Source organism: Sprattus sprattus (genome assembly GCF_963457725.1).
Source record: "Sprattus sprattus genome assembly, chromosome: 7".
Taxonomy (NCBI): Eukaryota; Metazoa; Chordata; class Actinopteri; order Clupeiformes; family Clupeidae; genus Sprattus; species Sprattus sprattus.
The window spans coordinates 21,788,834-21,804,741 of record NC_137926.1 but is presented as its reverse complement, the minus strand read 5'-3'; the positions used below and the strand labels follow the sequence as shown (position 1 = coordinate 21,804,741).

The 15,908-nt window shown below is 42.0% G+C and overlaps 2 protein-coding genes across 2 annotated transcripts; one reads left to right on the top strand and one right to left on the bottom strand.

Moving 5' to 3' along the window:
• Positions 1-235: 235 nt before the first annotated feature.
• On the bottom strand, positions 236-6,051 carry pgpep1l (pyroglutamyl-peptidase I like). The gene is made up of 5 exons (XM_080842456.1): positions 5,955-6,051; positions 5,754-5,806; positions 5,387-5,503; positions 2,073-2,299; positions 236-1,827 (listed from the first exon to the last, which is right to left on the bottom strand). The coding sequence occupies exons 1-5, from the start codon at positions 5,986-5,988 to the stop codon at positions 1,572-1,574; spliced, it is 687 nt and encodes a 228-aa protein (XP_080698582.1). The 5' UTR covers positions 5,989-6,051; the 3' UTR covers positions 236-1,571.
• A 529-nt stretch (positions 6,052-6,580) lies between these two features.
• On the top strand, positions 6,581-15,902 carry synm (synemin, intermediate filament protein). The gene is made up of 4 exons (XM_080842335.1): positions 6,581-7,478; positions 8,936-9,060; positions 11,604-11,674; positions 11,834-15,902. Exons 1-4 carry the CDS (start codon positions 6,681-6,683, stop codon positions 14,041-14,043), a joined length of 3,204 nt encoding a protein of 1,067 aa, XP_080698461.1. The 5' UTR covers positions 6,581-6,680; the 3' UTR covers positions 14,044-15,902.
• Positions 15,903-15,908: the final 6 nt, after the last annotated feature.

Here is a 15,908-nt window from a genome sequence, read left to right as displayed (position 1 = left end):
GTAGTTTCCAGTGGGTTATGAACCCACGTACAATATATATTCACAGCAGACACAAATAGGACAGATGTGTCCAGTAGATTACGGGTAGTCATGACAGACAGTTAACATGACTAGAATTTTAAAAACACGTTTACAGTAGACCGTAGCGCTTGTTGCATTTCCAATTCTTTGCAAACCTGAAGGTAGACTGACTGAAACAGTTTCATTTTCAACTTATCATGATTTTTATTTTGTATTGAATTTCTACAGAATGCGAGGCTCAGGTTTAGAAAAGATGCATCAATGCATTATAAATTGCAATAATGAGCTTGAGTATTTTGTTAGACATCATTTTTTTTCCCAGGCACTGTTGTTCTCTGCTTGGCATTCCGACACTTCAAATGGGGCCTTGTTCTACTGTACTTAGAAGATATTCATTGATAATGCTTTTATTTTACTTTCGCAAAAAAAATCTGTATCTCTATCAGTGATTTGATTGATGATGAACTGATTTGATTGATGGCTTGGCTGGTACACTTGTCTTCTTGTAAGTTCTGTATTTGGGGCCTCCCGGGTGTCTTTTCCCCACCTCTAGTTGAGATGGCATACTCTTTACATGCCATTGGCTTAACGTCTGTCTGAAGAATTTCATGTATTTTACTTTTTTTCTTAAATTTTGAATAAAAAGTGAATGAGAAACAAGGCTGGCGTTTCTGAGTCTGGTTATTCAGTGTGTCTCCATAGCTGCTCATGTTTACATGTCTGCCATACCAAAGTCACCTCTGGTGCACACATTTGGCAACAGAATCAGCTGTTTACACCAAGAAGATTAAGCTATTATGTGTGTAAGGTAAACTAAATCTTTTGGTCAAACTAATTAATTAAATGTATTAATTAATTTAATTCATTAATTGATTCAATTAAAGTGAACTGGTATTTTGACCTAGTCTGCTATAACCAGACACAAATTCATTTTGTGAATAGATCCATTAGGCATTGTTTCCAGTCATTGCATCCTACTGGGCATAGAGGTGGGGGTTCATTTTGAATAGTACCAGCCTTTAACCAATCGGCATTGATCAGTGGCTATTCAGCCTAACAATGACAGAAAAACTCATCAGCAATAAGTGGCAGAGTCAGGCTACTGTTTAGCTTGAGATAATCATGAAAAACAAAATGACAAACTACAACTACAATATAAAAAAAACCTGAAATATAGAGGAAAGCAATTTTGTCATCAGATATTGTGCATGCATTCAGTGCCACAGATGCCAAATCACTGATCACATTTGAACCTGTGGCTTGCAGTGTTACTGCCCTCTCTGTGCCAAAAAAGCGGTTTGTTTAAGGGTCAATATGCTGTCTCCTACTATGCCTTATCAAACTAATGAAATAAATATAGTGGCTTTGGTTGTCTATATCAGACAGAAACAGACAAAGCATGCAGTGCCTTAGCCCGGGACTACATCTGTCACTAGATTTAAATTATTTGATGAAATGACTTGTCATCACTTGTCCTCTTGTCATTTAAAAAATGTCTCCCCTCCTAAAGTTGAGGCGGTCTGCTTTAACACGCCGTGGGCTTACAGCAGTTACAGCGGTGGGGTGTGGAAGTGCTGTGTTAGCTGATGAGAACATTCCTCAGGCACTAATTGATCCATGGTGCAGTCTGCTGTGTTATCATCAGACAGGCCTCTGATCTCCCTCAGCATGGCCTGGATGATGCTGCGGAGCTGGGGCACAAGCTTCTCCGGGGCAGCCACACTGCCTGAGGCCGGAACATGGATGAATGCAGCCCTTCCTCTCCCACATTGTAGAGAGCAGTAGTAGGTGAAATCACAGAGGTACCTGCTCGATCAAGAGACGTCACAGCGTGACATTACATGATGTGTATAGTACAGTGCCATAAGACGGAAATAAAATCATGCAATACCAAGCTCACAACTACATAATCTCAAGGTTATGCGAATCATAGTCATGACTCATGATTTAAAGTTAATCTCGTAAATGTTTTATTCAACCTTAATGGATTTGTATGGTTTTGTCAGAATCATCAAATTAATTATGAAGTACATTAGATACAAATACTACACCTCCCAGCATCCTTTGAGTAGATGACATCCAGCCCCTTTGCTTTCAGCTTCTTTGTGAGGGACCTCATATCTATAATGGAGTCCAGTTTGTCTACACCTCCCTCAACACAGCATTGACTGAGGGGACACTGGCCACACACATCTCTGGCCTCATAACCATAATTCTTCCCTGTCTGTTCCAGAGTGATGCCTTTAGACCCAGGGGCTATTCCTAAATGAATGGCGAACTGTTAATAACATAACACACGAAGACAAAGGGTGTTATTGTATCTATCCATTTTAAAATATGATGCAAATCATTTTAAACTTCTACATTGTAATGTGCAAGAATTAGTGAAGCTTCCGTGTACCTAAGTAAGAGCTTTTGAGTGTTCCCATGATGCTCCACAGCAGAATAATGGTGGAAGAACAGTTTCAATGTTCTAAACTGTGAATTATGTGTTTGGTGCCTTCCTTTTGCGTCCAGTCCCCATGTGTACAATGCTGCCTAGTTAATTACAGAAGCAGTTATTGCTCAAACTGGTTAGTCTTGAGGCCCCTGACACCTTGTGCAAGTACTGGCTAACCCCACTAGGGGGAACTCCAGGGACTGACAGTGATCATTTCAGCAGGAGGACCTTTTCAGTTCTAACCTGTCAATTATTAGACAGGGGCCCTGGCACTTATAGAACAGCTACATTGGTCATCTTCAGAACACATAATGCTGTGACAAGACTTTATAAAGCTGATGCAATGTTAATACAACATACAGCCGCGGAAAAAATTAAGAGACCACTTCAAAATTATCAGTTTCTCTGGTTTTACTATTTATTGGTATGTGTTAAAGTAAAATGTACATTTTTGTTTTATTCTATAACCTACTGGCAACATTCCTACCAAATTTCAAATAAAAATATTGTCATTTAGATCATTTATTTGCAGAAAAATGACAATTGGTCAAAATAGCAAAAAAGATGCAGTGTCTTCAGATCTCGAATAATGCAAAGAAAACAAGCTCATATTCATTTTTAAACTACACAATACTAATGCTTACACTTAGGAAGAGTTCAGAAATCAATATTTGGTGGAATAACCTTGATTTAAAATCACAACTTTCATGTGTCTTGGCATGCTCTCCACCAGTCTTTCACATTGCTGTTGGGTGACTTGCTATGCTACTCCTGGCGCAAGAATTCAAGCAGCTCGGCTTCTTTTCATGGCTTGTGACCATCCATCTTCCTCTTGATCACATTTCAGATGTTTTTTATGGGATTCAGGTCTCGAAATTGGGCTGGCCATGACAGGGTCCTGATCGGGTGGTACTCCATCCACACCTTTACTGGCCTGGCTGTCTGGCATGGAGCATTGCCCTGCTGGAAAAAACATTTCTCAGAGTTGGGGAACATTGTCAGAGCTAAAGGAAGCAAGTTTTTCTTCTGGGACAACGTTGTACTTTGCCTGGCTGAGGTTTGTAAAAGACCATAAGGATTGAAAAAAGCGGACTGGAGGGTCTTCTAGTTCGTCTTCTCTGATGAGTCCAATTTTCAGCTTTGCCCAACACATGGTCGTCTGATGGTTAGACGGAGACCTGGAGAGGCCCACAAGCCAGAGAGTCTTGCACCTACTGTGAAATCGGACTCATCAGAGAAGACGAACTAAGAAGAACCTCCAGTCCGCTTTTTCAATCCTTATGGTCTTTTACAAACCTCAGCCAGGCAAAGTACAACGTTGTCCCGGAAGAAAAACTTGCTTCCTTTTGCTCTGACAATGTTCCCCAACTCTGAGAAGTGTTTTTTCCAGCAGGGCAATGCTCCATGCCACACAGCCAGGCCAGTAAAGGTGTGGATGGAGTACCACCAGATCAGGACCCTGTCATGGCCAGCCCAATTTCGAGACCTGAATCCCATAAATAACCTCTGAAATGTGATAAAGAGGAAGATGGATGGTCACAAGCCATGAAAAGAAGCCAAGCTGCTTGAATTCTTGCGCCAGGAGTAGCATAAAGTCACCCAACGGCAATGTGAAAGACTGGTGGAGAGCATGCCAAGACACATGAAAGTTGTGATTTTAAATCAAGGTTATTCCACCAAATATTGATTTCTGAACTCTTCCTAAGTGTAAGCATTAGTATTGTGTAGTTTAAAAATGAATATGAGCTTGTTTTCTTTGCATTATTCGAGATCTGAAGACACTGCATCATTTTTGCTATTTTGACCAATTGTCATTTTTCTGCAAATAAATGATCTAAATGACAATATTTTTATTTGAAATTTGGTAGGAATGTTGCCAGTAGGTTATAGAATAAAACAAAAATGTACATTTTACTTTAACACATACCAATAAATAGTAAAACCAGAGAAACTGATAATTTTGAAGTGGTCTCTTAATTTTTTCCGCGGCTGTATAACACAAAAACACAAATAGCCTACTGTATACATTGGACTGTTTAAAAAGGGAAAAATGTGGAAATAAAACACTGATCCCGCTTCTCTACAGAATATCACCTATCCAAACTTAAGACTAAAAATTGATTTGTTTACACATTTGATTTAATTTTGCGTAGCAGTGAGAATTAAACAATTGTTGCTCAGATATGAACACATTTTACATCTCACAATAACATAAAGTAGACTTTAACCAAAGACTAGAACATTTTAAATGTATAAAATAGGTAAACAGACAAAAGACAGAAACGTTTTGAATGATAGTTTTATAATGCTTGCCTGAATAACAGGGACAGAGCTACTCTGTTTTAAAATCGCAAGTGTGAATGCCCTTGTATGATCACTGACCATTTCCAGGAGGTTTTCCTGCTGAAATGATCAATTGGTGGCGGAACTGAGTGGTCAGTGACCACTGAACAAACTCTGGAGCTCCCCCTAGTGGCACTCTCCAGCATTCAGTGCATGGTGCCAGAGGCACTGACCAGTAAGCACCAGTCCCTGGAGCTTCACCTAGTGGTACCAACCAGTTAGTGCCAGTGCTCACAAGAATTACCAGTTTGAGCTACAACCCCCTGTCGTTTATTGTTATGCTGCAATGCCACTGTCTTGATCCCTATGTTAGATAGCGTAGCTATGCACTGTTAATGTATGTTTTATGTGTGCTGAAGTAGCCAATGAATTGCCACTCCTGGGGTTGTGCAGTGTATGGGGCACAGGAGCTCCATTAAAACTGAGATATCTGCCTTCCTGGCTAGCTCCCGTGATTTACTTTAATGATCTATGGCTAATGGTCATAGACAGCATTGTTGCCACCTGCTTTGTTGTAGGCACAATCATGCGTCGCGTAGTATACAGTACATAGTGCTTTACTTCCACATTCTGAGCCATCACCTCTGGTTGAACTTTATCCCAGATTTCTGTCAAGATCTGCTTTGCGCTGGAATAGCTCACTGGAATTTCTTTAATATAAATCGCAATATCCTCCTCCAGGCCCTCAGCTTTTAAACTCTATGAACAGGAGAGAATAATTATTGCAGTTATTTGTCTGCAAAAATCACATTCTGTAGCCCCATAATGCCCTATAATTCTCCATTATATATCTTGAGGCAAAAATGTGTTGGGAGAACAGACTTTTTTTTAATGTAGTACATAATCACTAAAGAAAAAAAGGCTAAAATTTGGCTAAAATTGTCAATTTCTTCAGCTGATCAATGTCATCTGTCTGTTCATGTCTAAAATGACAAACTACTGTGTGTACCTGTGCTGCAGTCCAACTGGGGTTTACCAAGTACCGACTGAAAGGACCAAACCCTGAGAAAAAGACAAAACTCTTCTTTTTAGTACTTTGTGGTAGCCTAATGAGGAACTGCCATTATGCTTTATTAACAGTGGATTTACTGTACACAGACTGGTGAAGGTTTATCCCTCTGCCCTACATCCCTATGCCAGTTGCACTTACCTGTCACAACTACAGCTTCACCAAATGAACCCATGGCAGCAGACCCAAGGAGAAAGTGAATTTGTTGGTGTGATTCCGTTGCGAATCAAACTCTGTCTCATGGCCGTTATACCCACTCTACAAAAACCTTCCTTCACTGAGCTATTTTTACTCTCTTATCCTTTAAAGGCACACTGCACACTCCCAAGAGGAGTAGGCTACTTTCATAAACGATGCAGTGAAATTATGGTTTTCTTCACCAGGTTTCATAATACTTTCATAGCCATTTTTTGTTGATATGGAACGAGCACGACTGGAGAAACATAGAGTTGCGTACAAATATTCCCTAAACGGAGAATGTAGATAAACTGTATTATATCGCACAGGAGCGCACTCATTATGTAAAACAAATAGCCTCCTCCGCCTTATACCAGACAATATTAAAAGTTCTTTCACGGCTGAATGTATTCACGGTATGTATATGTATTCACGGTAATGCATTGTCAACATTTCACCACTTGGGAGAGCCATCCTATCATGCAGCTGAGGAACTGATTTTTTTTAGACCTTGACTCTGTCAGATGAACGGGACGTCTGAGCAGATAATTACGCCCGCCTTCCTTCTGCACTTGTCAAAGCAGACGCAACACTCCTCCATCCCAGTACTGCCCACAAACACACGGAGAACACTTGTCCAGGGTTAGTCAATAGAAAGGAACTGCATTCAGAAAGTCTTCCATCGACAAAATGTTGCATTTTCGGAGGACGTTTGAAAACGAAAAGGTCCAACTACAGGAGCTGAACAGCAGGCTTAGCCATTATCTGTCAAGAGCGAAGCAGCTAGAGCATGAAAATGCCCATCTTATCGCAGAAATAAACAGCCTCAGGCAAGAAAGGCCCGCGCAATGGGAAAATCAACACAAGACAGAGATGCGACAAATGAGAAGAATGGTGGAACAGCTCGCCTTCGAGAAGTCCAAAGCAGAGATGGAAAGAGAAAAGCTGCGACAGGAGTTCCACATGATCCAGGCTCTTCGCTCAGAGGAGACGGCAGTTAGCAAAGGTATAGGCGGAGAGCTTAAAAGTTTTGAGAGGGAGCTTCAACAAGCCCACAATACTAACGGCGCACTGGAGGCACGCTTGATTGAACTAGAGAATGAATACAAGTTTCTGGAGGATGCTCAGAGGCAAGAAATCGCCCATTTCCGAAATCAGGCTCATACTAGAATTGTACCTGTCGGCACCCAAAAATATCATAGTCCCTCAGCCCCTACAATGGAAGAGGTCGAACAATTTGCTCTGTCTATGTCCGAAAGTTGGATGGAGACTTACGACATGTACCGAATCAGGGTGGAGGAGATGGAACAGTCCATCAAAGGCGACCAGGCGAGACTGGAGGACATGGAACGGGAAAAAATGCAGTATGTCTCGGAACTCAATAGGCTACGGGCAGAAATTGATAGACAAGGCAAAGTACAAATGCATCTGGAGGATCATCTCATGAATATGCAAGATAAATTCGGAGAGGATCTCAACCAGTATCAGGTAAGCCAGCTAATATACTGTTATATGCTTTAATGCATTCAAAATAGCTGCACGAATTTGGTTAGCTGTCTGAAACCGAGCAAAGTTACATTCCTCTAAGCTACTTGCCTACTGCTTGCCAACGAAAGCTAAGGCCATCACTAAGGCCTTTGGTGTGCCACACCCACTCCTAGAGAGTAGTGTTACTGCAGCGGGATTCGCATTACAGGGCGATAAATGGAGTGCATTTTAAAATTGATGTTAAGGAATATTGTTATCTGTTGGGATAAACTAATTGTATTGAGCAGATCAACACTATTGTAGAGTCTTTCTAATATAAAGTGTCTATACCAATATAAATAGCTTGTTATAGAGTAGGCCAAAGGTGGAATTGCGTGATATCCAGTGATGACTGGCTTGGAAGTTTGATACATGAGACATGTGCATATGTGTAGCCTCCTGCTTGGAAGGGGTTTGGAGTGCTACTGGAAAATAATCCATCTCTCCGCCACCTGTTCTTGTCCAGGCCCTGGACACAGACATGTAAAGAGACACACTCCAATGAAGTGTCTCTCAGGGCACTCCAGGACAACGACTAAAATGATTAGGGACCATGGCGCTTAATGTTCCTAAACGTTTTGATCTGATGGGGACACACATATTTCAATCTTTGGAAGTCTAGGTCTAGGCACCCAAGTGTATTAAGTCTGTCAGTAGGGCAGTTAGCGTAAACCAGTTTAATTGCTTTACTACAAATCCCTCTGGCAATGCCATTTAATTCAAGGAGCAGCGAGCAGCTACAAATCAATGTATGTTTTTGGCAGTGATATATGTCTTTGTTTGTGATAAAACTGTACATTTGTATTAATGTACAACAGTGTGCACATATTGATGGACATGATGCACACAACCGAATTTGCATATGTAATATATACATAAATCCACAATTGGCAGCAGTAGGGGATTTCCAAGGCTAGACACTGTGTTAGGAAGGGAGTTTGCCAGTCCTAATGACTTATCTACATCTGAGGCATTGGGAGGATCCCCCATGATTCCTCCAGCTGGCCCATGTCCAGTTAACCATTCACTTCCGTGAAGTGAGCTGTGAGAGCCCCATGGGGGGAAGGTGTTGCTAGAGCCCTTGAACAGGTGCTGCACATGAGAAGCACTGCTCAAAATACACATTTTGTTAAACACTGCCAAAACCAACTCAAACAGGTTTTTGTGAAGGCCCACCCTTGTGTTCACTGATTCTGTCATGTTGCACTCAATAATAATGATGACTGGTTTATTGCCATTTTATTCAGATAAGACGACTCTGAATGCATTATCATACAACTTGGGCATCCACTAAAAACTGGAGACAACTGTGAAAGTTACCAACACATTAATATGGCCAGAACACTATTTTTAAAATGAGTGGCATTGAAGAGGGAGACGCAACTTAAAGGCTTTACCATTTCTCACATTTGATGCAGGTGATTGTTGATGAATTGGAGCACGAGCGCGCTATGCTTGCCAACACCATCTCGGAGAAGTTGCAGGATCACCAGGTTCTCATGAAGGTCAAAATGGACCTCGGTATGGAGGTGGCAACATACAGGTACAGTAGAACTGAGGATCATGTGGTAAGATCCAGCCATCACAGATCAGATCAGCCTCTGTGGGAAAGGAAGGTGAAAGGTGTTTACAGATGGTCCATTGATGAAGAAAGACACTCTGTGTTAAGACTTGTAGTAAATGTGCAGTGTATAGTTTCTTTAAAGACAGCAGGTGAGAGATAATGTTAGACATTTCTGATATCTACATGAAGCTTTAAACTCAGGCTTCCTTTCAACTATATGCCATTATTCAGGAGTTGATCACCCCAAAATGAAAATTATGCCATTAACCACTGCAATACATGCTGGTAGTCACTGGTACAAGTATTTTATGTCAGTGCAGTCCAAAGTGATTTATCCAGCCAAATGTCAGTAACCAGAAAAAACTGCACGAATAGAAAGAAAGTTACTGTCTCTAGTTGGAGGATTCCGGTGTGTAACTCCTTATTTGTTGCTAAGGAGAGAAGTACAAACACATTATTCATTATACTGCATATAATAGAATTATATTAACAGGGCTGTCACTGGCTTTAAGTTGACTAGGCGGGTAGAGAATGACAGAAATTTACTTTGGGGTACACCATGCCGATAGTTTCCATTAAATAACTTGTGCAAATTCAAGATCATTGTTAAGACGGGAACTTTGATCAACCCCAAATGGAAAAAGGTTTAAAAGACTCCGTAGTTTTTGGAAGAATGGCTCATAACCCTCTAAATGCAATAAAGAATGTCCTCTGGAGCTCAGAAGGGGCTACAGTCCTGGAAGTTTTTCCATGGCCACATTCTCCACAATTAATAGAAATGCCAAAATCAAGAGGGGAGATTTTCACACCGCCTGTTTTAGGCGTGTGAGAGTAGCCAGCACCCTCTTGCAATCTGAAATACCAAACAGAATGTCCTCCCTCATGCTTTCACTGAGATTAAATATTTATATCCACATTACTTCTGCCCCAGTGACAAGGACGTGCTAAAAGCTACCCATAGTCCTTGACTGGCGATGGCACAGGCACTTAAGAAATGCGGAATCACAGAGAGGGATTTATTATTTGCCCCATGTACTTTACTGCCATCTGGTTCATTGCATTTTTGAATATAGTAGCAGAGTTGTTAAATGATCTCAGCTCAAATAGTGCTGACAAGATTTTTATTGTGGTCAATTAAAAAAATGTAAATCGTTGTTAAAGCTAATGCCATGGCAGTTCGTTCCCACTGCCCAATGTTCAGGGGTCTGTCAGATGTGTTGATCTAGGAATGTATTTTTAGTGACTTTAGCACTGGACAACTGGTGTAGTCCTAAGTGACAGGGTCACTGACCCTTCCTCCCCTCTTTCTCCTCGCAAAATTAACCCTTTTGTACATCTTACACCAAATCAAGTGTAGGGGCAGGCGTCTTTGACACAGCAATGCAATAATCTTCATTGAGGGGTTATCAATGTTACTCAACAGATGTTAAGACAGTGCCTCAAAAAGGTGTGGCCATGATTACCGAAGCTGGAGGTAGGATAACCTTGGCACCATAGAATAGAAATAATTCCCTTTATTGCTTCCTGAAATATCTTATGCCAAAGAGATATCACACGCTGTATTCAATACAAAATTTCAGGTGTATTTATAGGCAACACTCCTGCTACATAGTTTATAGATAGAGTTACTTCACTTATGGTCTCAGCACCAAGGGGTGCTTGTGTTGTGCCATTCAGTAACAAAAACAAATCAGTACTCACATTTCATTTGACAGTGTGGGTGTAGTTCTCTCACAACACAGGCCCGCCCGTCTTTCACTTGCAGAGGATCAGTGATGGTGTATTGCTTCCTTCTGTTTTCAGAATTTCTCACCAGTAACATCATCTTCGTTACAGTGTGATTTCTTTTCTGTTGATTTCTCAGTCATGTTTGGACCCTGTTTGTCCCTTTCTGTTTCCTTAGCTAGCACTTCTGAAAAGTGCCTTCTGTGAGATGTTTAGAGAAGGTTAAATGTCATCTTCAGAGACGTCCTGGAAAAGCCACTGAGTCTTTCCATGTGTGTGTGTGTGTGTGTGTGTGTCAGACCAGAGCATTCTAATCCATAAAGAAAACAGACAGGAGTGCATTCTGGCTGTTATTTTTAGGTCGGTCTCTCAGCAGACTCACAGGGGGACAGACACAGCCGCTCTGGGCACGCCAAAGTGCTCACAACTTTTTTGTGTTTCATTGCTTCGTCAGAACACTAGACACACATAGGGCACAGCAGTGAATTGTTAAGGTAGGTGATCAGATAGCAGACTTCACTTTCATTGCGTTATTACTAGTGCCGGGTTTTGCCGTTGACCTTTGGTTTGTTTCCTTGACGAGCAGGTCTATGGTTTCGTTTTGTCGTTTCGTAGTCATCCGCTAAGTGTAATCTGTGGCTTTGGGATGGCAGAGCAGAGTGGTCAGCATCCCCCAGAGAGGTGAAAGTAGCTCAGTTTTGTGTTAGGAAAGCACCACAACACAAGTCAGCTTCACATGACCTTCAAGTTAACTTAGCCGACTGCTGTGTGTTTACCTTACATTTTTTTCTCCTCAGGGCTCTCTTGGAAGGGGAGGGGAGGCATGCCCAAATGAGGTCTGAGCTTCACTCAAGAGAAAGAGTAATAGGTATGAAGGAATGAGCACTGTCCTCTTTTTCTTCTTCAGATTTGTACTTAAAAAAACAAACACTTTTATATCAACAGTTTCAGAGTTTCAAACTGCATCATGCTTACCTCAGAGCTAAAGAAACGAGGTGACTTTATGTGTTACATTTGTGCTTTTCAGATATCAAGATGCCAGTACACCCTCACACTCCAAAAGCCATGGGCAGGATTGACATGAGACCCCACTTCCAGTTAACCGGCTTCGAGAGATACATGGAACCCATAACTGGCGTGAGAACTGCCACTTCCACCCTGTCAAGCCACACTGAGTCGAAAAGTGCCTCGCGTGTTGTCCCAATCAGTGTCTCTGGCCGAGCAGCCCATCAAAGTCCAGCAGACAGGAGGGACATGACCAGTGTCTCTGGCCGAGCAGCCAATCAAAGTCCAGCAGACAGGAGGGACATGTTGGCTTTCACCAAAGCCTCACAGGCTGCTGCCACAGCTGCGGCTGCCACTGCAAGCGCCTCCAAACCAAGCGCCCCAAGTGCCCAGTGGAAGGAGACAGCGGTGAAGAGGGAAGTGGTTCAAGACAAGAGTGTGAAAGTTACAGAGGCGGCAGAGCAATCTATGAGGGGTTCCTATGCCGAAATCGCTGCTTCGGCCCCCACAGACCAGAAATCCGTGAGAGTTGTGTCACCTCCTCTTGACCAGCAGCAGAAACAGAATGACAACAAGACAGATTTGAGAAGACAAGACAAAGCGTCAGATGGCAGAGACCAGCATGGGGAAAGAGCACATGGGCATGCAGAGAAAACCAAGGGCACAACCACAGAAAAGAAAGTATTAGATACGGTCCTGATGGAGGAGATCATTGAAAATGTTATGAAGCCAGCTGGGTTGGGTGGAGATCTCTCTGCGCCTGACTCAAAGATGACTTACCATGTTGAGAAAACTGAAGAGGAGGATGGGACAACTAAAACACAGATTATCCTTGAGTCTAAGGTGCAAGAGGAATTAGATTTTTCACAGGACACTGCACTGGAGGAGCTCATGAGCAGAGGAGTGAAGACAGTCACTTTGGAGGACATTAAGGGAACCCATACTGCAAGCATGATCCAGAACCTCATTGGCCTGGGACTGAAGGAGGGGGAAAGCATGGAAAACAAGACCGTGAACATAAGGATCATTGAGGAGCCAGTTGAGTCCTCAAGTGATGAGGAAACTGAAATGATGTCACACCTAGCTTTCACACAACCTTCCTCAATGTTCTTCCAAGTTGAAGAGCCTGAGAATGTGCAGCAGCCTGGCAAGCAGCCTCAAACCAGTGAGGAGGCCATGAAGGCCTCAACTAAGGAAACAGGATATGAGAGGAATGGATCAGTTCGGATTCAGGAAAGTTCCACTGACATGGGGACTCCGTACTCTTCCCAGGATCAGGAATCACAAGAGTATTTTGTCTCCACCCCAGAGGACAACTTATCAGAGGCAGAGGAAGGTGGTTTAGGGTCATACGGACATTACGGAGTGGTGGATGACCTGTCAGATGAAAGGTACTACCAGGAGGGAGCTTTCTCCATGAAAAAACCCTTTTCAGAGGAGAGTGACAGGTTGAGTGACCATTCAGATGATGTATATATGGGGGATAAGCGCTCATACGTTAGAGACAGCATCCCAGAATGCATCATTGAGGAGGAGGTCCGCGTCTCACCCATGGTGCAGGAATCGATGCTTGAGATTCTCAAGGAAGGAACGTTGGATCCGAAGCAGCAGTTGAAGGGAGCTCTAGAGAAACTCCAAGGCACTGTCTCTGGGCCTCTGGTGGAGGAGCTATCCCGCCTCACACAGGCCGAACATGAAGGTGGCGATAAAGTTTTTGTCAAAAAAGTGCAACAGATGTCAAACAACGGAACCACGACCATTGTGGCAGAGCTGAATGTCACTCAAAGCCTGGAAAATTCTGGACTTCTGAGTGAGGAGGACCAGATAATGGCTGCCTTGCAGTCAAACCCTGCGTTTCAGAAGGCTTTCACTGATGGAGCACAGGGAGGATACACCATAAAGATGTCCAATGAGGAAGTCACAACACAGGGCACGCCCTGGATGACGGACAGTGGGGAGGCTGGAGATGAGGAGGACATTGTGGGTGAGATCAGCAAGACAGAGAGGCACATCAAGCTGAGTCCAACTGAGAGAACCTTCACTTTCCAGATGGATGCCAACTCAGGTTTGGCAGGTGCCGGTGGCGTGGATGTCCAAGGTCTACTTCAGCGGGAGGAGGGGGCCAGCAACCCAGAGGGGATGGTCGGATATGGCCCCAACCTAAAGGTCGCTCATGAAGAAAAAAAGGTGGCTACTCTCTTCCTGGATAGCACTAAGCAGGAGTCATTTTAAAAAGTCAAGCAATGGGTGTCATAGACATGTTGAGGTAAAGTCATTGGTGTTTGTAATAATAAATCACACCATAGCCTAGATGGAGAAGGAATCACTAAACTAAGGCACCACTTATATTAATTGTGGTGATATATTAACAAGGAGCATCTGCAGTATTAAGTAGTTACTTTATAATACTATAACTGCTTAGCAAATGAAGCCAACCTTATATTTTTAAGTTTGGGGTTTCTTTGGATGCTATGACATATATTTTTTATATTAACTTAAACTAATAAGTTTAGATCTTTTGCTAGGGTTTGTTGAACCTAATGGATTGACTTTAAACTATATTTTCCATTGATTAGTCTTAAAAGGATGATTTGCAAATTAGAAACCAAAAACCACAATATTTTGGCCACCATTTAGTTACCATAGCATTAACCAAAAGGTGGAAGGCACAGTCAGGGAGTAACCATTTTGGACTCCAGAGGGATAATGCAACTAAATGTTTTAAGACCAGGATGGTAATATAACTAGACATGTTTTTGGCTGATGGATGCCACTAATGAATGTAGTTGAATGTTTGTGCATAGGGATAGTGATATTTGTAATCAGCTTCAGAAAACTTCATAAAACATTGCAGTCTCATCAAGGAAGACGTCAACATAATGAAACATGCATAATACACTGAACATCAGAATATTAAGCTCCATAAAAGCCTGAGGTTTACAAAAAGAAATGGGAAAATTAGCTGGCATTAAATTTGTGTTGTCATCATCATGTCTAGGTTTGCAGCGAGTAAACATACTAGACTATTCTTCCTGTTCCCAACACAGATCCGTTAATCCTTAAATAGCTCTACAGGGGCGCTATTCACTAATCCAGCCATCCTGAGTTCTCAAAATGATGTTCTTTATGCATTTTTAGGCACAGAAACCAGAAGGAAAGAGTTAGAGTTGGGGATGTTGGGGTTGGGAGTAGGAGATTGAACAGGAAAGTAGGTAAATATTAAATTCCTTTGATAAAAAAAGTAATTACATTCCAGAGCTGATGCCGTCATGAGTATGCGTTTGAATGTGTTTTAAGTCAAGTGATCTGCGTGGTCGTCTGATTGCACTGGATCAGTCATAGAGGGGCTCACCCTCACTCAAGGTAAAGAGGTGTAATGACTGCCTGCTATTTTGGGCTCCTAGTATCAGCTTGGCTCCAGTGCATGTTGAGAAAGAGCCAGACAGGGAGAGATGTGCATGTTAGAACCGAAGGAGAGGTTTTGGCCACTGTAATATCCAGATTTCTCAACTGTATAATTATATAATTCTCATTAATCCCTAGCTTTAGAGTAATGGAGGTGCAGATTTGTAATGAAAGTAGTTGAAATGAGTGTCACCAAACACTTAATTTGCTTCACATTCACTCATAGCCCTTTAACACGCTTCATATTACCTGTGTGTTACTAATATTCAATATTGTTCTTTTTTGTGTTATGCACTGGTAGGAATGTTTGGAATGTTATATCTAGCTTTGGGAAACTTTGTAAGTGGAGTGGAGATCTTCTGATGTGGAGATCTTCTGATGTACCCATAAGCTTAACTGGGCACTTCATGTCAGCATACTGAGAATCAAATATCGAGTAATTCTTTACATCCATACACTGTGTGTTAATTATGAACCGCTTTTGTTCATTTGACGAATGTATAAGGAGATATTTTGGTCTCCAGACAATACTGGTTTGATTTGACTTGAGAAAGGGATTTGTTTGTGTACTTCTTATTAAATTTGGCATATCATTTCGGCAGCTTCTCTGTCCACACGTTGATGGACATCCACTTTTGTTGGTCCATATTCCAAAAAACAGAAACAATTAAAATTCTACTAGCGCATTTAGG

Bases quoted from the DNA above. Each gene is read 5' to 3' on its own strand.
- pgpep1l (XM_080842456.1), bottom strand. From the start codon at position 5,988: ATGGGTTCATTTGGTGAAGCTGTAGTTGTGACAG. The intron at 5,807-5,954 runs GTAAGTGCAACT...TCTTTTTCTCAG, and splicing joins TGAAGCTGTAGTTGTGACAG to GGTTTGGTCCTTTCAGTCGG. The intron at 2,300-5,386 runs GTGATGGCTCAG...TGTTATTAACAG, and splicing joins GGGATAAAGTTCAACCAGAG to TTCGCCATTCATTTAGGAAT.
- synm (XM_080842335.1), top strand. From the start codon at position 6,681: ATGTTGCATTTTCGGAGGACGTTTGAAAACGAAAAGGTCCAACTACAG. The intron at 7,479-8,935 runs GTAAGCCAGCTA...CATTTGATGCAG, and splicing joins AGGATCTCAACCAGTATCAG to GTGATTGTTGATGAATTGGA. The intron at 11,675-11,833 runs GTATGAAGGAAT...TGTGCTTTTCAG, and splicing joins CTCAAGAGAAAGAGTAATAG to ATATCAAGATGCCAGTACAC.